Source organism: Dermacentor albipictus, chromosome 3 (genome assembly GCF_038994185.2).
Source record: "Dermacentor albipictus isolate Rhodes 1998 colony chromosome 3, USDA_Dalb.pri_finalv2, whole genome shotgun sequence".
NCBI lineage: Eukaryota > Metazoa > Arthropoda > Arachnida > Ixodida > Ixodidae > Dermacentor > Dermacentor albipictus.
In genome coordinates this window covers 13,922,334-13,946,849 of record NC_091823.1, presented here as the reverse complement: position 1 = coordinate 13,946,849, position 24,516 = coordinate 13,922,334, and the positions used below count along the sequence as shown (strand labels likewise).

Genomic DNA, 24,516 nt, shown 5'->3' with positions numbered 1-24,516 from the left:
TCTCTCCCCCCATCGCTGTCTGGATGTAGAGTTATTTCCTTATTATTATTATTATTATTATTATTATTATTATTATTATTATTATTATTATTATTATTATTATTATTATTATTATTATTATTGGAAACAAAAACACCTGATTTGATTGATATAGCGCTTACATTAATATACACCACATCTGTGTCAGACATTTGACTTACTATGCTGGTAAATGCGAAACCGTCGCACACGGTATAGCTATGCTGATCACTCCCCACCCGTGAGTACCGGTTCCGAGAAACCAAAAGCGCTGTCAAACTCCGCCGGACATCTGCAAAAGCTACGCTCCTGTAGCTTTCGCTTCACTGCCGCAGGACGCTGTCTGCGAGTACACAGCACGGCGACGCAGGCGCTCAGAGCACTACGGACCACCGAGCAACACCGACCTGCGGCCACATTGGCGCTGTTCCGCTGGCTGGTGGAGGGGAAATTGAAGGAGGCGCTGCGCTGGATGGTGACCGGCTTGGGCCCCGAGGCCTCCATCAGCGGGCTCGTCTCCGGGCCGTCGGGGCTCTCTGGGGGCGGCGTCGGTGACGACCGGTCCAGGCCGTCCCAGCTGCGATCACCGAAGTGTAAAAGAGTGATGGTAAATTTGGGGCAATTGCTGTAAGCTTCTGTCGTGCTTACATTGTTTCCTCTTAACTTGAAAGATTACCACGAGTACGCATATGTAAGAAGAGGACGCTGACCGTACGCGGAGCAACGCTTCATCAGCAGTCAATATCCTGCCCAATATGAGAACAGCTTGCCAATCACTCTGCAAACTCGCACAACTGGGAAAACACACCGTAAAGACGCAAGCGTGGACACACATATAACATGCATGGCTATTGACAATCCGGCGGCGTTCGTTCTTTTATACCAGCAAGTTGAATACTTGTACAGTAAGTACAGTAAGTACAGTAAGTACAGTAAGTGAAGAGAAGTAGCCTCAACCGGTGTACGGCGGCAAGGACTACTATATATTTATTTCAAAAAAAAAACTTTTCATTGTTACCAGGAAACATCAAAATAATTGGGTATCGCACTGCGCTCTTTCCCTTAACGTCGAGGCAAAATGCAGTGTATCAGTGGATGGCTCTGCCCGTGCGGATACAGAGCTATATGGTGCAATCACCTTCCCCATGTTGCATGAGAAAACAGCCTGCTCAAGAAACGAGCATCCCCGACAAGCGATGCTTCATTACTGTTATCAACGCGGCGTCGATATGTGGAGCGCAGGAAAAAGAGAAAGCCCTGCGTTTCGCTCCCTTTTTTTTTTCTTTTTGTCCTCCCCTCCCCCCACCGAGAACAAGTTTCCATGTCGCTAACATCAATTGTTCAGATAATCCAAGACACCGCATCCGAAATCCAAGTGCGCAGCGAAAATCTCGGGATGCCTCATGCTCAAGGGTATAAGCATTGTAGGGGTTGAGGACGGACTTCGGGATGAAAACAAACTTGGGAGGGTTTATTTTACATTATATACAGAGAGGTGAGAGTCAAGTAACAGTCGTACAGTAATTACGGGCCGGCAGCAACTCGGACGCTGCGGCCCGCGGCAAGAAGTTCGAGAGAGGTGAATCAGGGAATTCTCTGGAATCTCTGGAATGCTTCTTTTAAACCCTTCGAGGACTGGAAGTCGCGTCATGTTCGGCCAATGGGAAAGTCCGCTCAGATGACGCCATTTTCGGCCAATGGTAGGCGCCCGTGCGGCGGTGTCACACCCGGCGGCTTCCTGCGGTCTTGCCTCGCTGGCTTGCAACGCGTCGGCACAATAAGCGTATGGGGGCTACGCTACCAGGCCTTCCCGGTACATCACAGCCGTCTTGCTTCGGGACCCACTTTACTTGCAACAGTGCCGGGCTATTCCCTCGCTTTCTGGAAGAGCCAAGCATTGAATAGCTCCACCGGCGGCGTACGAACTTGTTTGCACGTGAACTTGTTTGCTCGAGCGCTCCTCTGGAATGTGCTTTCCGCGTTTCTTGTGCTGCGATTCGATGTGGTCTGGGGAACTCGAAGTAGGCGCAGGAAACAGCCCCATATCTAACAGCATGCAGCGAAGACCTCATGCAACTAGCGGTGGCCGCACTGCCACTGCGATTGGGACTTCATCGATTGGCACGTGTCGCTAAGAGGCAGCTCAAGCTGGATGCCGCAAGAGGCTTCCATAGTGAGCCATACTTAACTTTTGTACTTTGCTCTAATAAGCTTGGTTCAGCCGATCTTATCTGTAAGTAAGATTCCAAATCGGTCAAGTATCATGAGAAGGCGCACAGAACTCCTACGTGCGTTATTTTTTTTTTCAATAATATTTTTGAAAACGTGACTTTCCCGCCGACATTAACACCGCCCCCCCCCCCTGCTTCTGCTAAGGTAAAATGGGCAGTGACAAAGAGTTAACACGAATGAGTTAACATGCCACAGCAAAGATGCCTACACATACACACCGCAGCTCAGCTTGGAAACGTTTCACGCTCACGGAGTGTTACTATCGGCGACACTTTATATACAGAAAGTGAACATAGGATCTGGTCCACGGTGCTCTGGTCCTATATACAGGAACTTGGCATACTAGAATAGCACGCTGCTCCAGATGGAAGAGATGTAACGCGCACACTCCGCGGTTCTTTTTTTTTCTTTCTTTTTTGCGCGTGCATCCCGCGCACACAAACACACGCAAGCGCCGACACTATATATATTTACCGAGCCACATCGAGTCATCTGTGGCGCCGGACGGAGTGGCTCAGAGGACTTGAAAGGCAGCGAGCGCGACGGACGAGACACAGGCTTCCTGCGCTCGCAGCTGAACATGCTACCGCACTGCGTGACCCGGTTTCAACGAGCCAACTTGCCGCCCACAATGGCCTTGCCACAAAGCAAGAACAAAATAGAAAGGGTAGTTCGGCTGCAAGAATTTTGTAGCCACACGCGCGCATGTGTTTTCGTTGGTTGTTCGTCTCGGACGGCAAATGGGCTCGAAGAAGCCGCTGCGCTGTGGTATACAGTGGCACTGCTTCGTTGAGCCAGAGAAGGGCGTTGCTCCGGTGTACCAAGGCCGCACCATTTCACATGCACGAGCTACATATGGGAGAACACTCGGCGCGTGTCTCGAGTATCGACGGCGAAGTCACAATACGAGCGACGGCAAGGAAGACGGCAGTGAAACTACTAGGCTGCGATTAAGTTGTCGCTAAACGGACCGAAGTAACGAGAAATGTGATGTAATAATAGTCATTCCAGTTCACAGCTTCTTCAGGTGGCAAGGACTGGCGTTTCTTTCTTCCTTATTTTTCTCTCACTCTTTTCTCAACCGGTTTATTTATTTAGTACATGAATGGTAATGATTACCGTAAGTATTTGTGTTCCACCCTTAAGACCCTTGACCACAGTGACCTTTACCAAATGTAGATCGGAGTGATGTGCCGTACGCCGATAGCCACGGCGAAAGTCAATGGGGCAGCTAGAGAAAACACCCGTACGTCTTCAGGGTCATAAACGTACCTGCAGCCGAAGAATAACCCACGCCTGTGTCTTATTTACACAATAATAATGATAATATTTGGGGTTTTACGTGCCAAAACCACTTTCTGATTATGAGACACGCCGTAGTGGAGGACTCCAGAAATTTTGACCACCTGGGGTTCTTTAACGTGCACCTAAATCTAAGCACACGGGTGTTTTCGCATTTCGCCCCCATCGAAATGCGGCCGCCGTGGCCGGGATTCGATCCCGCGACCTCGTGCGCAGCATTATTTACACAAGTGTGGAGGCGCAAAGCACGTACGAATTTATTAGTCTTAGAGTTTAGGGAACGCAAGCCGTTTGCAATCCAGCAAAACCCAAGCCTACATAGGGTTCTTCAGTGTACGCAAGCCACTTGCGTCCTCTAATCTGACGCTCTCTATTGGCAAGGTGAGAATAGGGGGAAGTTACAGACGTAACATGAAGGAGATGCATATGCTAGGAAGAAGCGTTGCTTCTGAACAAATATGTGGCAGCAGATCAATTGTAAGTACATGAAATACTCTCAGAGACGCTCACGCAGTCTCTACACGCTATAGTATCGAATGGTGGCTAGAAAGATGACGTATTACGGAAATGCTGGCACGCTGACGAAAACGCCTGACAGACGCATGCGTTTTGGGACCACTTGCAGTATCGTGAAATGACCGTGCAAAATACTAAATGCCGGCTGAGCTGTCACGAGACAAGGCATGTATCCCCGTGTTGCATACACGGATCATGCACGTGCAGGCGAGGCCATCGTGTGGTAATCGCGAAGTCCACAAGATTGACGCTCTGACCAACTGTTCAGACCGATTAGCGAGGTTTATGCGCGCTTCAACAAGCTGAAGTGGTTCTACAAAAGTAAGTACTCCATGACGTCCGGCCGATAACGAGAAAGAGGGCATTTCCGCTGTGCGTCGCAGACGCCGCTCCTTCTTAGAAAAACAAGTATACGTACAAAGGCGTACACATCGTACAAAAAGCTGATAAATCGACGACGAACTGATCCGACAGACTCGTGCAAGCTGCAGTATCTTGCGAGCAGCCCAACAATCACTCGTCAGCGACGTTCGCGCGACGTTAACAAAGGCGAGTGGAGAGGAGTGTATCGAAAGAAAGAAAAGCACGTTCTGTGCACTTCGGACAGTGGCAAGTATATAGGACATTGCTTTCCGTGGCACAGTCGCACCTGAAGGCATCCGTGCAGCTCACCAAGTACTTCATGAGCCGTCCACCTCGTGATAAGATACTTCTGCGTGACTCCAAGCACCGCGCTGGTTCCAAAGTGAGCTCTACCGCATCCGCATAGAGCCCCCCGGTATACGCGCACTGTACGTACGCACTCGTTCGCCGTTCCCTCGCTCTCCGAAAGCTCTGCCCCGGTTTATCAGCCGCTATCTCGAGCCCGTGCGATCCAGAGGAGGCCCCGGGCGTGCCTGTAAATGCGCAAAACTCTTTTCGTTCTGACCTTTCAGCGAAACTGGCCAAGACGCCGCGCCGCTTATCTTCGTCGCCTTCCGCGCCACTTCAGGAGGCGCCGAATGCGTCGACGATAGCAGCCTATACACAGCAGATCTTCGCGGCGTTCGAGAAATAGCGATGCAGCGCGATACGGCTCGCGGAGAGCAGGTGGACGTCCACGTACACGTGTGCTGCGCGATTGTGTCTACACGATCACACTCAATCTCGTTGCATCGAACAAGATTCGATAGCAGGCATGCATACACATACATACTGCGTGTTTTTGTGCGTAGCGCGAGCGTGGTCGTAAACACTTTAGACATTTGCAGCTACTCGACCAAGCCGAGTGATTCTCAGACGATTAAGTCACTGCAGGCCTTTAACCATGGTCAGCCCTCCGCCCCACTTTACTAAAGCGCGCTGAAAACATGACTGAATAACGACAGCGACATCTGTCGATTATGTAGTTGACGGTGGATTCGAAGAATATGCTTTTTATGCGAAGCATATTACGAGGGCTCAACCCAGCTCCTCAGGCGCGGCGGTGACCATGAAATCACGTGACACCGTGACGTCACGACAGAGGAGAACCGGCGCTCCAACTCCCGCCGTCGCTCGCGGCGTCGCGCCCCGCATCGGACGCGGTGCGCGTCGAGCAACGCAGCGTTCGGCGCGACAACGAAATGTGCGCCTGAGCAAGCGCCGCACGCCTGAGCCGACGCCGACGACACCGGCTTTTCTGCGACACGAGCTCCTTAACGCTGTCGCGTTAAAATAAAGGCTAGTATGCTTCGCATCCTGGGCTTAACCTTAGCTAAGCCACAGCCATTTTTTTTTTTTGCGTCAGTGCGACTGCCCCTGCAACCAAGTATTGTCTCCGAAACTCTGAAGCTGCAAAAGACGTTGCTCTCAGTGCTTCGCCAATTGCCATTACAGCGCTAAGTACAATTAACTCTGCGGTAGCTGTAATACTGAACTTGGTAAGTGGGTCAATATACAGCAACAAATCATAACAGACAAGCACGAAAATGAAGCAGACAACAAGGAAGACGACAGAAAAACGCGAGAAGTTGGTCTCTCAGAGACGACAAGTTTGTTTTCGTTTCGGTTTCAAAAAAAAAAAAAAAATGTCACGCGAATCACAATATCCGACGCCAAACAACTATCGTTATTAGAATGTTTGTAACGGTGCGACGTTTTCTGAAGCGCTCGTCAAGCGAATTAAGGATGCGCTAGGCCCGAAGGTCCAACAAGGCCACATATATAAGAAGGCCGGACTGGGCCATTAGTACCGTTGCAAGTAATACCTGTTATTTCCTCCTCCTCCTCCTCGGAGCAACGAAGAAGGCGCGACGCAAAGCATAACAACGACTGAGTTTGCTATAGTTTTACAGCTCGCGGGTTCGATACCTACCACGACGGTATCGATGAGGGCGAAATGCGAAAACACTCGTGCCCTTCGATTTACGCTCACGTTGAAGAAAGTCAGGTGGTCCAAATTAACCCGGAATGTCCCACTACGTCGTGCATCATAATACCGGTACCGGGGCGTCAAACAGCACAATTAAATTTACTTAACTTTTTTTCGCTTGGTGTCGGACGCAAGTAATGAAGCCCCATGACATCTCGTCATGCTTGCGTTCTTCGGAATGCCGCCCCCACACGCACACACACATGTGCAAACATGAAAACACGGTTCGAAGCCGGTCGCCTCAAACAAGCCGCCGACAGCGATGCAACATCGCTCAACACCATCGTGCAACGTGTCGAGCAACCAGGAAACCGTCGCCGGTGTTCTCCCCGATAAATCACGTATCCGGCAACTCAACGGAGCGCGGAAGAAAAATGCAAATCGAGGATATGCAGGTGAGAGAGCTTTACCGTACGAGAACCGCCTCTTTTGCGCAGCGCTCGGGCGATGGCGCACACGTGAAGCCGGCTTTCCAGGAAGACGCACGAGTCGCCGCAGGCTCTCGAACTCCCCGTCGTACGCTGGCAGCCGGGGTACCACCCAAACACGTCCAAACCCCGAACTACACCGCGCATTGTGGGCCGATGGGCAGTGCGCGCTCTTCCGCGGGAAGAAAGAAAAAAAGTAATTATAAGACAAAAGCACAAACGTTGGAGAAGGAATCAGAACCGTTAAAAAGCGTGGGTCAGAAAGGGGGAGTGACGAGCAGCCTGTCCTGCTGGGCGAAATAACCGACGGCGCCCGCCCCCCGTGGCTTCCGAGAAGCAGCTCCGCGGGACGCCACCGTACTGAGCCTTGCCTCAAGTTTAGGCCTTCCTGGACTGTCTCCTCCTCCTCCTTCCTTCGGATTCTTTCGTCCCGTTCATGATTTTCTTGCTTCTTTTTTCATCGTTTGCGCCTCCTTCCTTCCTCGTGCCTATATAGTTCCCTTTTCGTCGCTTATGTCCATATGCGCGGTGAAAAACGCGCTCCCTTTGTGACGAGCAATCGCGGACGTGCCCTCGTCTCGAGAACGCGTCGGATGCGAGAAGCGCGTCATCTTATGCTCGATCGCGTGGGCGGTGTGCTGCGCCCCGAGGACTGGGGGGCACCGGGCCGATTCTCGCAGCAGCCGAAAGCGGCATTCTGTGGACGGGTAAAGCCTGCGCCTTTTTTGTCCCTGCATACGCAGCCCTGACAGCGCAGAACGCAACACGTCATCCCGTTAGCGTGGGAAACGCAAATAACTCGTGTCGACGGGACACCTGGATCTGTTGTGCAGAAGAGTCGCCAGTAGCGTCTTTCAGAGAATTGCATGGGATCAAACAAAAACAGAAGAGACGAGGTAGACTTATTATACAGTATGTGCGATATGTATAGATGTAAACTTCTTACCCGACGTTATGGCATGGTAGAGTTGCAAGCAACATGTCAAATCGGGCAGGAGTTAGGTGACGGGCAATTCCTGTGACAATTAAAGCCCGTTAAGATATTACGAACCACTTCCCTGGAGTAATAAAGAAGACGAGAAACCCCGTGAAACTGCGCATTATTCCCCTTCGGCCATCTTGGCTATACTTCTATCCGCTAATTGTCTGTACATAAATGATGCCTTACTTTTAATCTATTTGGGCGATCGGTCACAATATATATCGACGCGCGTGAAAACGTTGAGTCACCGAACGACAAAACTTGTTTCCATCATCACAATCGACAACCAATCACTGCAGAACAAAGGTCTCTCCAAACCACGCACATATCCTATAAGTTGATCCTTCGTTTGTTTTAGTACAAGTTGAAAGTAGACTGTTCGATGGGTGTAACCCAGCAGCGGTGCGAAGGAAGAAAAAATAAAGCTCAGCATCAAAACAGTGTCCATGTGCGAAGACATCCTGGATGCCGACACAAGGAAGTAATTTGCTACATCAAAAGGGAAGGGTAGCAACGGCAGACATCGCTCACCTCCTCGCCTCTTAGCAACGCTTCTCGCCCCTGGCACGAGGCTGGCGAGCGAGACGACTTTGTCGACGGAGAAGGGGTCTGTTAAAAGGGAGCTCGAGGCTGTTTAAGGATAAATTAGAAGGCCGATCAAACCAGGAATGTTTAATCCTACGCACCATCTCGCCAATTCAATGCAGTGAAGCGAAATATACGGCTCGTGCCAACCAATCAAGAAGGTGAACCGGATTCGCGTCAGAGAGAAAGCAAGGATAGATCTCTTGCCAGTCGCTTATCCATCGATGATCCTTCTATTCAGGAGGTTATCGGCAAGAAATGATTTTCCTTCCAGGCAGGCTCACGCCACGTATACGTCGTGTCGGCCAACCTGAACGGGTGTACCCGCTGCTGTAGTGCACGGGCTTGGCGAGAATTGGCCGCCTGTGTAGAGGCAGACGATGCCGTGGGCGCTGGGGCTTTCGCAATCTGCAAACAGCCATACGCCGAGCATCATGCCGCCTCAGAATCTATTTGTTTAGAGCGTGGAATTGATAGAACTGGCTAGACCTAACGAAGGTCAAGCTAAAGCACTCAACCTGGCCGAAACGGTGGATAGGCACGCGTACAGAAAAGATGTCAGATAAAATTTACGCGCATGCTGCTTGAAACCTAAATAATCGGTTGTCCATGCCTCCACATTGAGAGAGAGAGAGAGAGAGAGAGAGAGAGAGAGAGAGAGAGAGAGGTTATCGAAAGCTAAAGATGTCAGCTCTGTTACATGTATGCAGGCACGCTACTTCAGATGGGGTGACTTAGATGACATGGAGAGGAAACGAGAAGAAAGGGGGTTAACCGAGGGGCCCGATTTTTATTAATCATATCATGAGAAGCCAACAAACAAGAGAGAGAGAGAGAGAGAGAGAAGGGGAGACTGTACGCCAATAAACAAAGATACCAAGGAAAACATAGGGGAAATTACTTGTATTTATTAATTGAATTAAAGGAATGATAAATTAATGGAAATGAAAGTGGATTAAAAAACTTGCCGCAAGTGGGGAACGATCCCACGTCTACGCATTACGCGTGCGAATAGGAAACCAAAGGTGATACAAGACAGAAGCAATGTGCGTATTACATAATACGACATTACTGGACCTCTCTGCCATTATTTAAACAAATTATATTTCTGTTTCTTATATTACTGCGCTGCAGAATTTAGTACTGATTTCTCGGAAATGGTGCGAAATACATAGTTATAGAAGACGGTGTTTTGCGTACTGGCCGACTTCAATTTTACTATTACAATGTGCCCCCTGCAGTTATCAATTTAAAATTAATTAGTGAATTAAAATATATTAGTCGCACATGACGCCTACCGCGTCAATACTCATGTGCACACTGCTGCTATGCAACTTAATCAGCAAATATATATATATATATATATATATATATATATATATATATATATATATATATATATATATATATATATATATAATTTTGTCCATATACGTATTCATTTCAGATAGTCGCCGCAGAAACATGCAGTGCAGCTTAGGTGTTTTTCGATAGCAATTACTGGGCCTCCCTCCATACAAACTATATCTGCTCGTTACTGGGGCTCTGTGAATCAGTCTGCAAGCAGCAGTTCCTGAAAAAAAGCTCCCTCTGCATTTTTCTTTTCTTTCTTTAAGGGGAAATGTTTTTCTTGGCGAGTTAGCGCCGCATTTGCGGTTCGCCTAGAAAGCTTTGCCTAAATCTATAGGCAGAGAGCCAACATACTGCTGGGCACACGTGTAAACACTCTCGCAAGCCGTAACCGACGCGTTGAGCGTACACCAACAAGCCCAGATTAGAGCTCTCGCGCCGCTACCGATGCAGCCAATGCACGTAAGACGCGTCATGAGTGCACACGCAGCGTGGTCGTGGCGAACGCCTCATAACGCACCGACCAGAATAAATCTGAATACGAAAGGAGAAGATTCGTGAAACATAAACGCCATTATACTCTTGGTGTGGTGCCTCGCGTTTCACTTAACCGAAAGCACATAGACGGGAACCTAAAGAACGAGGAGAGAGAGAGAGAGAGAAAATAAAAAGAACAAGCCGCGTGGTTGCTTTGTGCATGTGCTATGATGTGTATGCAAAGCAGTCCGCCGAAAGCAGCGACGTTTTCCAAGACCCAGAGATATACGAAGGCAGTCCACGTGCTCGGTTGTTTTGAGTGCCTCTTCACCGAGAGACATAAACAAGTACGGCTACACTATCGTGTACACCTTTCGTGCAAGTCGCGCATCATGATAAGACACCAAGGCAATGAGCACTCCGCAGAATAGTCGATTCGCCTGTTCGTGCAATGTGAAACGGTGCCGGTCCTTGGGCAGCTCACGACTGTCGCTGCATGACAATGCCTCTGGCGATCTAAACCCTCCCCCCCCATGCCCCACCCCATGGTGTTAAGCTCGGCGGCTTCGTTTAGCCGGCAGCGGTGTAGCCACAATGTGCTGCAGACGGTCAGTTGTCTCGACGTTGCTGATTCATCGCACCACAGTCGCACCAGAAATATTTAAAGCTGTGTACACGCATAACGGCAGGCTGTGACCTGGACAGGCAAAGCAGAAGAGTGGGTCTGAAAATTAATCTGCAGAAAACTAAAGCAATGTTTAACAGTCTCGCAAGAACAGCAATTTACAATAGGTAACGAGGCACTGGAAGTGGTAACGGAATACATCTACTTAGGGCAGGTAGTGACCACGTATCCGGATCATGAGACGGAAATAGAAGAATAAGAATGGGCTGGGGTGCCTTTGGCAGGCATTCTCAGATCATGAACAGCAGGTTGCCATTATCCCTCAAGAGAAAAGTATATAATAGCTGTGTCTTACCAGTACTCACCTACGGGGCAGAAACCTGGAGGCTTACGAAAAGGGTTCTACTCAAATTGAGGACGACGCAACGAGCTATGGAAAGAAGAATGATGGGTGTAACGTTAAGGGATAAGAAAAGAGCAGATTGGGTGAGGGAACAAACGCGAGTTAATGACATCTTAGTTGAAATCAAGAAAAAGAAATGGGCATGGGCAGGACACGTAATGAGGAGGGAAGATAACCGATGGTCATTAAGGGTTACGGACTGGATTCCAAGGGAAGGGAAGCGTAGCAGGGGGTGGCAGAAAGTTAGGTGGGCGGATGAGATAAAGAAGTTTGCAGGGACGACATGGCCACAATTAGTACATGACCGGGGTTGTTGGAGAAATATGGGAGAGGCCTTTGCCCTGCAGTGGGCGTAACCAGGCTGATGATGATGATGATGATGCTGACACGCATAACAAATCATTGAAACATGCTAAAATGAACTTTAGGCCGTCAATACGCCTAAAATACAAGTTGTTTATTAACTGCGACAGCATGGGAATATTGACTAATGGCGATCTAAACCCTCCCCCCCATCCCCCACCCCATGGTGTTAAGCTCGGCGGCTTCGTCGAATAGCCTTCCATTCCAAAATATAGCTAAACGCCTCACATATAAAAAGAACACTACAGCCTAAACGAAAAATGAATAATGAAAAGCTTTTTGATACTCAAAACAACCGAGAGCACCCTTGATGCCACATATATCCGCTTTCCGAATGACAAAAAAGTTACTGACTAAAAAAATAAACATAAATAAGGAGTTGCTGTAAACATGCCCTATCCGCACATGCATGGTTCAATTCAGCAAGTGTAATTCAGAAAGAGAGGCAAGAGGAACAACGTAGTATCTTCCGCTCACAAAAATATCTTGCAAAAGATAACTTAGTAAAAGCGTAGGCGGTACTTACGAAGCATAAAGTGTTCTGCCGCGCACCGCTAGTGACGTGGGTCTGGACATGGAACACAAACGAAAAGCTTATGATGCAGCACCTGCAACATCCCGCGGTCCCAGTACAGGTGTTTCAAACACAACCTCGGCGAAAAGTTTTACCCAGCAAGACATTTCACAACATATCGCTGTATAGAAGCACCGGCAGAAGAAGAAAAGAGAGAGAGTTCTAGAAAGGGAAGCGAAGGGGGTGGGTTGTCGGAGAGAAGTGGAAGATGCTGCATCCGCACAGCACGTACCTCTTCAGGTTGCATTTCTTGTACTGCACGAGCCTCAGCAGAGGGCTCGCCGACATGGCTGCGTGTTCCAGACGCCTGCCTGTTCTTCAAGCGCCGTAAGAACGTGGTTCGCGACGCTGGGTCGGGCTGTATAGGGGTCGATGGTGCTGGACAACAACCTTCTTTGAGCACCGGTGCTTACGGTGCCGACCGACCCGGACCGAGCCTCGTCGAAGGGACGCAGCGTCGGATGTAGCACGCAACGGGGGCGCCGGGGCGCGCCGTTTGCTTCGACCGCAGCATGGAGATGAGAAGCGAGGGCCGACCGACGGAACGCGACAAGCACGCACGCACGCGGCTATATTCAGCCACCACCGTCAATGTCGCGCGATTGGTGCGCGAGCAGCCGCACAGCCGCGGGCTCTTTAATCCTTATCTCTGCCCCGTGGCCGGAGGGAGACGACGACGACGCTGTAGCAGAGAGTTCCGGGGCTCCTCGACGCGGCGGAAGGCAACCTGTCGCTTGCACCAACCTCCTCCTCCTCCTCCTCGTTGAACGGTGCACGCGACCCGTGCCGCGCTGTGCACCTGTGCACGTGAACGCGCGGGCAGCCCGGTGTGCGTGCGTCTGTGTGTACGCCCACCACTCGAAGTCAAGAGCGATGGCCTTGGGAAAAAAAAAATGAGAAGGGTATGGACGCCGCACGACACGAAGACACGCCGTCTGTGCACACCTTGTGACGACGGGCCGCCCGCGACGACAGGATGAGGCGGGAGCAGGCGGGAGGGGGAGGCAATCGAGCTTGCCAAGCGCTCGATTGCGGCCGGGGCGTGGGCTTTCCTGTCGAGCGCGAGAGTCTTTTTTGGACTGATAAGTCCTCTATATGTGTGCTTGTGTGTGCGGGAGCGTCTAATTAATCGCGCGCTTGCTGCTGCGCCCCTACGCACACGAGGCAGGCAGGTGCGACGAGTTCTCACGCAATCCGCGCGTGCGTCCGAAGCGCGTGCGGAGCTAGGCCGAACGTGGGGGGGGGGGGGGGGGGGTAGAGAGAGAGAGAGAGACTTCGTATACCGCTGAAAAAGAAAAAAAAACAGCGAAGTGAGGCAGGTAGACAGAGGGAAAGAGACGCGGACAAATACCGACATGGCAAGCATAATACAGGGAGGTTCAGAGGCTTGAGTGAGGGGCGTTGAATGTCGTTGTGAACGCACATGTAATGTTTCACGCCTAAACGAGGAAAGTAGGGAGCCAAGAAAAGCCCGTAACCAAATTACTCACTCTCCTCGCTTATTCTTCGTACATGCCCACTCTCCCAGGTGCTGATGGGACGACGTAAACGCTTTCTCTCACGCCCAGCATGCCACCATTCGTAGCCGCTAGACGGGGAAGCGAGCGTAACGAATCTATAATTATTAAACAAAAACTTCGAAGGCCTACAGTGCGTGAGGAAATAAGCTTCACGGCACTGATGTAACCGCAATTAAAGAAATACGAAGTAATAACGAATAAGCCAGTCTGAGGACTTTTTCTGAAGAATACATCGGCGCGTGACGAGAGAACTTTTCAGACTCCAGCTGACAAGCGTACACGTTCCTCTCTGTCATTCTGCCCCTGGGAAATTTGCAGGAAAACATAACAAGAAAGGCTTATATACAGCGGTACATGATTGCCTCGAGCACGCTCGGAGCAAACGCATTCTACACGCTCAAATTCGTGCGCGAAGTGGAGCATCCATTTAATAACAGCATCATGCTGGTGCAACCGAGTGCGCGTGACAGACGGGAAATTGTTTCTCTTTTCTTTTGCAGTCCTACAGACAAGCGGACTCGTCTGGCTCACCTCCGGGCTATTCATGAAGGTACCACGCGCGGCGTGGCGCACATTCGGCGGACGGCGTATTTCTAAAGGCAGAAAGAGGATGGTTGCGGCCATTAAAAGCGTAACGACTTGCTTTGGCAATGTGAAATATGAAAGCTGCGTAGGCGAACATTGTGCTTTACGTAAGATAACGTTCGTGCGCTTTGCGTAGATATATATCGGGCTATAGCGTGCATGCATTTGTAACCTTGCTTCAAAAAGAGCTTATATATATGCGCAAAAAACATCGACGAGCACAAGTATATATTGGCAGCAACTACACGAGGCGGATCTCTGGCGTATTTCAGGCGTCGCTCGGCGCCGGCGCGTATATTTTACGTCTCGCTGTGACCGCGGAGCAATCGAGGCCAAAATTTGCTCTATATACTGTGTGGTCATCGATCGGAGCGGGCAACCCTTGGCGCGTGTTCTTGCCATGGTAAGAGCGTGAAAGCGGGGCGCCGACGCGTACAGGGGAAGTACGCCCGGAATATGTCTCCGTGTATAGGTGCCACTGCGAATTTACATGCGCGCAACGCAGCCCCGTGAATAAAGGCGGGAGGGTCGGGCTGGTGGAGGGCGAGGGCTGACGAAACCGCGAGCAACATCAAAGGATGCAGACACCAATTGCGTTTGTTTCAGTCGAAGGGTCATCATACACGTTTACACGGAATGGCGCAAAAGGACGAAACAAGCCGGGAGCGCGCGTACACATACACAAACTAGTGTGAGTGCGTGCGTGCGTGCGAGTGTGAGTGCGTGAGTGAATGAGAGAGTGTGAGCGAATGAGTGTGTGCGAGTGAATGAGTGTGCGTGGGTGAATGAGTGTGTGTGAGTGAATGAGTGTGTGTGAGTGAATGAGTGTGCGTGAGTGAATGAGTGTGCCTGAGTGAATGAGTGTGCCTGAGTGAATGAGTGTGCGTGTGTGTGTGTGTGTGTGTGTGTGTGTGTGTGTGTGTGTGTGTGTGTGTGTGTGTGTGTGTGTGTGTGTGTGCGTGCGTGCGTGTGTGTGTGTGTGTGTGCGTGCGTGCGTGCGTGCGTGCGCGTGTGTGTGTGCGTGCGTGTACCACCTCGCCTGTCCCGTCTTGTAGCGCGAATCCCTGTAAACATGATGCTTGACGAAATAGCTATAGGATTCAAACAGTGGGTCAAGGGCTATCATTTGTCTGTCGCGCGTTCCCCGCAATCCCGAAGCAAACCCGCAGCCAGCGTCACCTATAGCCTTTAATCCTTTCTGGTAGAAGCTTTCCTTCTGTGTCCGTACACGGATGTCCCCAAAGAGCTGATTGCGGTCTGTTCGTTCAGAAAGCGAGCAGCGAGCGACTAATCCGGCCGTCAAATATAGGAGGCCAGGCAAATGAGTCGACTCGCCAAATCACCATGTATTCTTGCGGCAACTTCCAGTTGTATAGCACCGGTAGCCCACAGAGGGCCAGCAAAGATATAAAAAGTACAAGGAGGAAATTTAGGAGGATGAAACGAATAACGTTTCTCTTGTTTGATCAATATCGGCCTATATATGTACACTTCAGGCTCGAAGCTTGGGCTCCAAGCGTTCTCCAATGATCTCTGTCGTGAGTAAGTCAAATAATTCCGGTTATGCCTGCAAATTTCCTAATCTGCAGCCGTATACAATTGACGTCGAAAGAACATTTTAACATTGGCCGGCCGCCTTCGCTAATAACATGCCCAGCATCAGGATTGACTGGAGTATGTTCTTACGAACAATTCTGTATATCGCAAGAGCAGGTCCTTGCCCTGGACTACGTTTCCCCCTTCCCTTGGCACCATATACTCTCATGGACCAAGTGTTATCTGCTCAACGCTTTACATGAACTACCAACCGCCAAGTCTTCCTCTTGACTATTTTTCTTATGCCCGATTCCAAAAGCTGCCATCCACCCAATCAAGTCGCCGTCACCCCACCGGCATCCTTCACGAAGACTGTGTGACTGCTGTATGAATCAGGCTTTATAACAGCGCCATAAGAAGTCGATCAATTTGACCGACAGCTTCTCGACACGATGTTAATAAGCACTGCTGTCGTCGGAGCTCTTCCACGAGCACCGCCATGCACCGTATATGAAATGAACAATGGACTTCCGATTTTGAATGATTTAGCAATTTTTGGCGCGCGGGCGAGTCCTGAAAAACAATACTTCGGCAGCAAGTGTCGTCGAAACTGTAGCCTGCGCACCGCAGGCTACAGTTTCGACGACACTTGCTAGAGCTTCCAAAATCATGCGCTTTTGGTAGATTCGGCTACATGATCTTTCAAATGAAAGCATCAGTGGAGGCATGTATAGGGGCTTCTGTCGGGTTGTCTTATTTTCTGCTCTGACATCTACGCTACTTTAACCGATGCCTCAAACTTCGGCATATGACCAGACATACTCGTTGTTTTGACTATTACGTACTACCAACATTGAGTGCAACCTCAATTTTACCTCGCTATTATCATTTAGACAGCGTATGTACGCATGCAGCGTAACATGAGAAACCACTCTCGTCGTGTGAAGTTTTCACTTACACAAGAGCATGCAGTGGATTTCAGGTCACATTTCGCGGAAGCTTGGCAATAGCAGTCTGATTTCATGCCATTTGAACACGTGCAAGTTGTGCAAACATACTTAATTTGACCTTTCGCATAAAGAACGCGATGGCTTCAGGGTGCTTTATGGCGCACGACTAGGCCTGCTTGCTAACAGGGGGAAGCTGATCGACCGCGACAATCGAGTGTGAGCAGGACAGTAGGTGTTCGTCAACCATGGGGGCGGGGCGGCGGGACACGCGACGTCTGCGATCGAAGACGTTGGTTTCAACGGCTGTGCACGTGCAAATTCACATCCGAGTCGCACACGCGATATAGTGCTGATCCCCCGACTTGATGTCCATCGTAGAATGCCTTGTACGCCTTGTTACTCTTCCACGCGCTCCAACGCACTCATTTCCTCAAAGTCGCCATCCACCAGCCCTTTAGCGCTTATGACATTAAAAAATTAAATTATGGGGGTTTTGCGTGCCAAAACCACTTTCTTATTATGAGGCACGCCGTAGTGGAGGACTCCGGAAATTTCGACCACCTGGGATTCCTTAACGTGCACCTAAATCTCAGTAGACGGGTGCTTTCGCATTTCGCCCCCATCGAAATACGGCCGCCGTGGTCGGGATTCGATCCCGCGATCTCGTGCTCAGCAGCCCAACACCATAGCCATTGAGCAACCACGGCGGGTACGCTTATGGCTTTAAAAAAACTGAGAAAGTGAGGTCAGCCTGAGCCTGATCTCTCGGCACGAGAACTGCGCTTGTTAAAGTGCGAATGCGCAAGCATTGACTCTTCCGCGCGGTGCTTTTCACTTAGTCATGTGCTGGAATTGGGATAAGCAGATTTTGAGGGTGGGCCACCCAAATTTCGGGGGTCGGCCAAGTCAATTTTGGGAGTGGACAAGGCCGGTTTTAAACGTGGGTCAACTATTGACTGCCATTTCTTGTGCCATGTTGTATTTTCAATTCAATTTTCGAATTGTTCAAGTGAATTTTTTTCATGTGGCCTCCTGAATTTTTGGGGTGGGCCAATTCTGGGTGTACGCCAAGTCAAATTTAGGAGTGGGCCAGGTCGGTTTTAAACGTGGGTCAACTAAATTTTCGAATTAGACAAAGACTTTTTTTCTTTCTTTTTGTGGGCCACGGCTTCCGTCCGACGCCGTGGCTGTTCATAATGGGATTTCGCACTGCGGCCGCAGCAGGTTCACGCGCCGGGAACGTGACGTCATCACTTCGTTACGCGAGTTTTGGTACCATCAAACATTAACACCGGACGCTGGCAGGATTTTCCAGTTGGCAGTAAAACTGCTATTGCAATTATGGGCCACGAGCGAAAGAGAAGGGGGAGGAGGAAAATGCAGCGAGGTTATCCAAAGCCCGACATCTACAGCAAAGGCCGTGTCCATGCAGTTGACCACGCTGCACCTATAGGAGGGGAAATGGGGGATATAGAGAGTATAAAAAGCAAGAAAAAGATTCCAGGCGTGCCGCAAACTGGGTGAAGCTCCCAAAGAATGCAAATTACATTAAATAGAGGCAGTCACTATGAACACACTCGCAACACTCGGACCGTCACTAGCGTTCGTGCAGTAGCGTCTCCTTCAAGAAACGAGCAGATCCGGGCCTACGCTGCGTTGGAATCCAAATGACGGGAAAGTCGAGTCAGCTAGCTCACACAGGCGCGCTACCACGTGGCCTGTAGATGTTAGCTGGATTTAACACAAGGACCAAGTCTATGCATGACGCTTGCAGAGTGAGGAATGCCTAAATGCATTTAAGGCTTATAATGCACGAGTGACAAGAACCGAGGGAGTAAATTTTTCTCAACAACCACATGAAGACAACCTACTAAAAGTCATAGTTTTAAGGCGGAAGCCCTTAGTGGCTTATTGTCAGTCATCTGCCGTTAGCAGAAACTGTCACAGCTTTCCGGCCTCCTGATTGGTCTATGTGTCGTGACGTCACTGTCACTAGGCGCAGATGTGCGCCTCCTGATTGGCTCGCGTGCATGACGTCGCTGTCGTCAAGTGCGGGTGTCGGGGTGGTTCGGCGCCACGCGGGATGTTTCATCACGTAGGCACGCGTGGCGGCCTACGTGATGGTGGTGGTTCGATGGTGCGCCCTGACGTCACTGTCGCCAGGCGCTTGAGGTGGCCTCCCGATTGGGCACTGTGTGGCCTGACATCACTGTCGCGAGGTGCGCGTGGCGACCGTCTGCTTGGGTGTGGTGTGGCGGCGGCGGTGGCGGCAGTTTACTTTGCGGTATGGTGTGGGAAGGATGCCTCGTCTCGCCAAACCAGTGTCTCTCAACACGCGACGTGCGGCAGCCGCTGAACGCAAGCAACGCTCAAGACAGGCGGAGCGTATACGTCGCATGCATCAGGGCGGCGAGGCGCGTCCGATACCACAGAGTCCAGGGACGCGACGGGCCAACGCAAGAGACGCAATGCGTTTGAAGCGACTCGCTGCATCTCCGGGTACCAAGACAAATGAAGCTCGGAAGCACCGTGACCGCCATCTTGCCGCGGCAAGCCGAGCAAGTTCAAGTCTATCGACCGAAGTGGATGATGAGGATGGCCAACTACACCCCGACACCGCCATGGAAGACGCGTCTCCTCCTTATCCACAAACGGCGCTGCAACAGTTCGGCGCTGCAAAGCAACCATCCTGGATGTGGACCCACTAAAGCACAAGGAGTTCACCGGCCATGAGTTGCAAGCCGACATCCTCCCAGATGACAGCTTTGAAATGATCGATGGACTCAGAAGACATCGAAACGATAGACATAGGCATAAACGACGTTGCAGGCTGTAGGATTTGGCGGTCGTCGTTGTAGGGAGGACCTTGACTCTTCGTCGGGGCTTAGGCGGGCAGGGTTTATTTACAGTATTTACATTTTAAACAAGAGATACATTCGACAGTCTAGCGTGGCTCCCAAATGGAGCACGCAAGACGAAACGTACAGCAAACGAGCAAGATCACAGAGCACGATGACGATCACCTGACGAGCACACAGCTCACGAGCACGATCACGAGCACATTTACGAGCACACACTAGCAGCTGCTTATAAACATTCCGTGTTCCCTAGATCCCTGTGAGGGAAACGTTCCTGTCATCGTAGCCGGCCCGCCTTTGAGGGAAGGGGGAGGAGGTTTACACGCACACATTCCGCACAGGTTTCACTGCTCCCCTACGAGGTGAGACGGGCCCCGCAGAACTCAGGGCTTACGTCTTGAAAGGCGTGTCTTATTCCCCTAGTTGACCCCCGCAGCGGGGCCGCCGGTTGTCCATTGTCTTGCGTCCTGTAGTCGCCACGAGCGTCAGCAGCCTGTGACGAATCCTGGGGCCCACGTGCCGCAAAGCACCCTTTTGTTAGGGAAGCTCTTCTTGCTGCAGAGAGACCATGTCGGCGGTGGCGGGTTCAGTAACAATACTTGGTCCGCCGATCGCGTTTAGTCACAACGGCACCGAGGAAGTGTTGAAGCGGCACCTCGAGGTCCCTACGAAATGAGTCACCGGAGCGATTGTGATAGGCTTCCATGGTTCTCTTCGGGGAAGCTCGCAACGCTCGCAGCTGCAGCTGGCTGAGAAAACTTGCATGTTGCCACGTCGGCAGGCCATTCCTAACAAGGCATTTAATAAACACACAAACATTCACATAACAGTGTACGAGTTGCGTCGGAAACACCACGGAGGCACACAACAAGTCGCCATTGACAATGGTGCCAGGCTTCCGCCATTTCACACTTTAGTCTCGACAAGGTGTCTTCCGTTCTTTTTTTTTTTCTGCAAAGGATGCTGTAGAGGGAAGCCTAGCTCGGGTAAATCTAGGCCACATTACAGCGATTAGCATTCTTAGCCTGCTTCGGCCACATTGAGTCTTAAGATCTACCTAGACTTCTTACGTCTCTCTTCAATTAAAAAAACAAATCAATTTCTCTAGTGGTGGGCGGATTCGAAACCGGATTACACGGATTTCTTAAGCACAGCAGCGCGACAATTTATCGTCACTATATATTTTATAAATGAAGGAACAAAGTAGTTCTTCCGATCCGGTGTTTTAATAAATTGAACTAAGTGCAGGCGCACGTAAATGAGCAAAAACTAATTTGGACGTTCCAGCCTTCATTCAGCCGACGCCGGCCGGAACAACGAAACGAAATGTTTGTTATTGCTTTTTACGTGCGCCTGCACTTTGTTCAATATACAGGATGTCCCAAATATCATGCACCAAGATTTTAATATATGCAAATGCATCGTAGCTGGACAGAACTAAGGCAATGTTGTTTGCCGTCGCTTGGAGGCTCAGATTATATTTTTACATTCCGCATATAATTACGTAATCAGTCTTAATAAGCTGCTCCAATGTTATAATTAGATGAAACTTATCAATCAGAAAATTGTAAAGCAACATGAGAAACTCCGAATGCAGCTTCTTGTTGCTCGATACGTGCTACATAATGGATTTTCCGATCGTGAAATAAGCCCGTGAATACACGCTGTTAAGAATGGCGAGCTGCAATGCAAGATTGCCACCCAGTTACGACCGGGGAACAAGACAAGCATCCCCCACTCTCCGTCGCTTCAGCTAGGATGCGTTCGATGAAGCGGGCTTTGTGCTGACACCGCCGCCATCCTCCAGCCCCATCGCCGTTGTGACGGAACGAGTTCGGCGGGCGAACTATTGTGCCCGAGCTCCCCGGCGCGGACCTGATCTGCTACGCATGAGCGAGCTGCCGCGGGAAAGCCGTTTTTTGTTGCTTCCCATGCGCCTTCCGGGACGCAGGACAACGAGCTACCCACCATGGCTCCGAGCTTCCCGGAACGGCGCCCCTCTGACGTCGCGCCGGACATCGGAATGTGTGTGCCTATGTGTGCTTAAACTGTTCTGCGGGGCGGCGGCAAGTTGACAATGAGTAAACGAACGTTCGCGTCACCTTGTATGGCGGGAGGACCGAGTGTTTAAAAACTGCTGTGGTGCGAATGCTGGACACACTTCACTCGTGCAGTCATGTTGGACTGGCACTCTTTTTCTCAAGCAGTCATGTTAGACTGATTTAATTACTGTAAATAAACCCATATTCCTCGTTCTCGATGAGAAGCAGTTCTTCCCTTCATCAACGTCCTCAGCGTGGATAAGTTGGACGACGGCATGGGCCAGCTACCTTCGAATTCATGCCGGACTCCAATCTTGACAAAGGATCACGAGCGATGGGATTGAGCCCCCAATCCTGACAACGCAAAAGTGCCGCGCGCCTAGCCGCTCGAGGCGCTTTGCGTGTATTCGCGTGCTGTCACGCTCGGAAAAACACAAGGAGGATTAATATTTGTAACACGCTGCAAAATAGTGAAATATCCTTGTTACGTAGCTGCAAGCTCGTCTGGTCGCTTCTTCGAACGGAATTGATACTTGGGTTAGTTGGTTGAAATGCATGCCTTGAACGGCAGCCTAAACCACACGAGCACAGAAATAACGTACACAGATAATTACTCAGCGCCATATTCTCTGTATACGTGTGTGGTCTGCATTGCTGTCCAAAGTATGCCGGGTATGACGGGCCCCGCCCTCATTTCTTTTCTCCTCACTTTTTTTTTCGACGCGGCGAACTTCCGCTGACGGCGTCGCGCACGATTTGTTGTGATTGTCTCGTTTCGCGCAGCCCACGGTTTTGCTCGCTGTGCACGAGGACACCTGCCTAGCGGTATAGGGAACCCAAGCTCAAGTTTGGGCGCGCGACGACAGCGCGCACTGCTGCTCTAGCTAGCGAGCCGCGCAAAACTGGGGATAGACGGCGCCCGCGCAGCCAGGCGCAACCAGTTTGCAGGTGGCCACTGCACGTGCGCGCCCGCGCTACTCAGTCGAGCCGGGGCATTGGGGCGTCGCGTCGCCAGCTGGGAATGTTGTCAAAAGGCTTCTTGCGCGAAATTGAGTTTCCGCTATGGCAAAAGCGGCCCCGCCGAAGAGAAAAGCGCGGTCCGAAGTATTGCGGTGTCGTGGGCTGCTGTGTCGTAACGAGCCCCTAATTCTCGTACCTTCAGTACTAGTGCAGTTACTTCACTGAAGCAGTGCATTCTACAGCATGAATGTTTTTCTAACTCATTTGGGAAGGGGTCCGAGACATCTTGTTCTAAGCGTCTCTTTAGCTTTGCGCTTGGCTTGCCCCATTTCTAGGGCTGGCTGGTGCATGAATTTACTTCTTTATTGTTGACGTAAATGCACACCGCATCTGTGTGCTTGCACTGAGCCGTAATGGCAGCTTTGCAGGCGCATCTGCCTTCTCGAACTCAAGAAGTCAGCTTTTCATGGCACGACCACTGCAGCTATGAAAGAAAAAAAAATAAGGGCGAGACAGTGAAGCCATTTGTCACTACTTTTCAAATGCAGCTGCCTTCCAAACTTGCCTCTACAAATATTCAGCAACATGGCATGGTGCGCATTTCCAAAGCTAACTCCAAGTTTGCAGCTCTGCCACAATACTCCAGGCTGCCCTATAAAGCGAAAATAAAGGCAACATAATATGCTTACGTTTACTAATATAAACACTAGCATACTGTATCGAGTGTGCGTTCACTAGCGTGCTAATTACGCGAGCGCATCACGCGCACGATACCATATCACGCCTTTAGTTCTGCACCACTCACACTGAACCACCTTCGCGCAGCAGGTTTTACGCGCCTGTAAAGCCGATACTTTCACAAAATTCGAGTGCAGGCATGACGCGACCGCCGAAATCAATGAGGTGATCAGTTCAACCGGCTTCCCAGTGCTTAAATTTCAGCTGCCTCGCCGCTAAGTCAGTGGGTGATGCTCCAATGGGCGAAGCAAAAGTGTATTTTTGCAGGCTTCTCAGTGGGATGCCATGGCCGTAAAATTATTTTTTTTTCGCACGACAGTAGACGACAACAACTGTAAGGCTGCCATATCAAAACAACTAAAACATATGCTTCATATTCGACAAGGAAGAACATCGAGAGTACGCGGCTTCATTTCGCAGTGTGTATAGACAATCAGTATTTTTAACATATCACAGAATGACACTCATCTCGAGGCACACGTCGTACACGATGTTGTCGCTCACTTGGGAAATACATTTTGCATTGAGCTGTGCATCGTTGCCGTTGATCGTCTGCTCCACAAAGTTTACGTGACTGACTAGCTTTTCTCCTTTTAACAAGTTGGCTTTCCTAAAATAGCTGGCCGATCTTTTTGAAGCCGCACTGAAGGCGATACATTGTGACGCGCCGCACGTGCGAAGCGAGGAGAGGGCCCTGCACGTGCACAAAAAGCGAGCGGCAGCAGCGCGGCGCAGCAGAAATGCGCAGTAGATATTCCCAGTTTCGACTTTTTCTGCCACAAATGGTGCTACCCGTCAGGAGCAGTGGCGCCGCTCGCGGTGCTTGGGTAGCCTTAACACGATTACTATGGCAGCCAGACGCGGATCAAAGAGCATGATTGCGCGCTGGAACACGGCAGAAAATGGCTTAGCTTCGGTGTCTGCAAGCAACTGCACGACGTGGGAACAAGCAGACGAAATGGATGCACATCTGTCTTGCTGCGGCGCGAAGTAAAACAAAAACATGCAGACATTCGGTTTGAGTGTTTTATTATTTCCTTAAGCTTTAATTCACCTATTCAAGCAACATATTACACAAAT

The 24,516-nt window shown here is 50.3% G+C and overlaps 1 protein-coding gene across 5 annotated transcripts in view; it reads right to left on the bottom strand.

Annotated features, from left to right (window-relative positions):
• The window catches only part of LOC139057245 (proton channel OtopLc-like), a 107,946-nt gene that overhangs the window by 21,323 nt on the left and 62,107 nt on the right, over positions 1-24,516 (bottom strand). For 2 of the 5 annotated variants that reach the window (XM_070535113.1, XM_070535114.1), the window contains exon 2: positions 426-595. In XM_070535113.1, the coding sequence (XP_070391214.1) occupies positions 426-595 (170 nt within the window). Of the gene's footprint in view, positions 1-425; positions 596-4,717; positions 4,768-12,199; positions 12,242-12,479; positions 12,814-24,516 lie in introns of those variants that run through there. The other 3 variants (XM_070535115.1, XM_070535116.1, XM_070535117.1) reach the window with 3 other exon arrangements.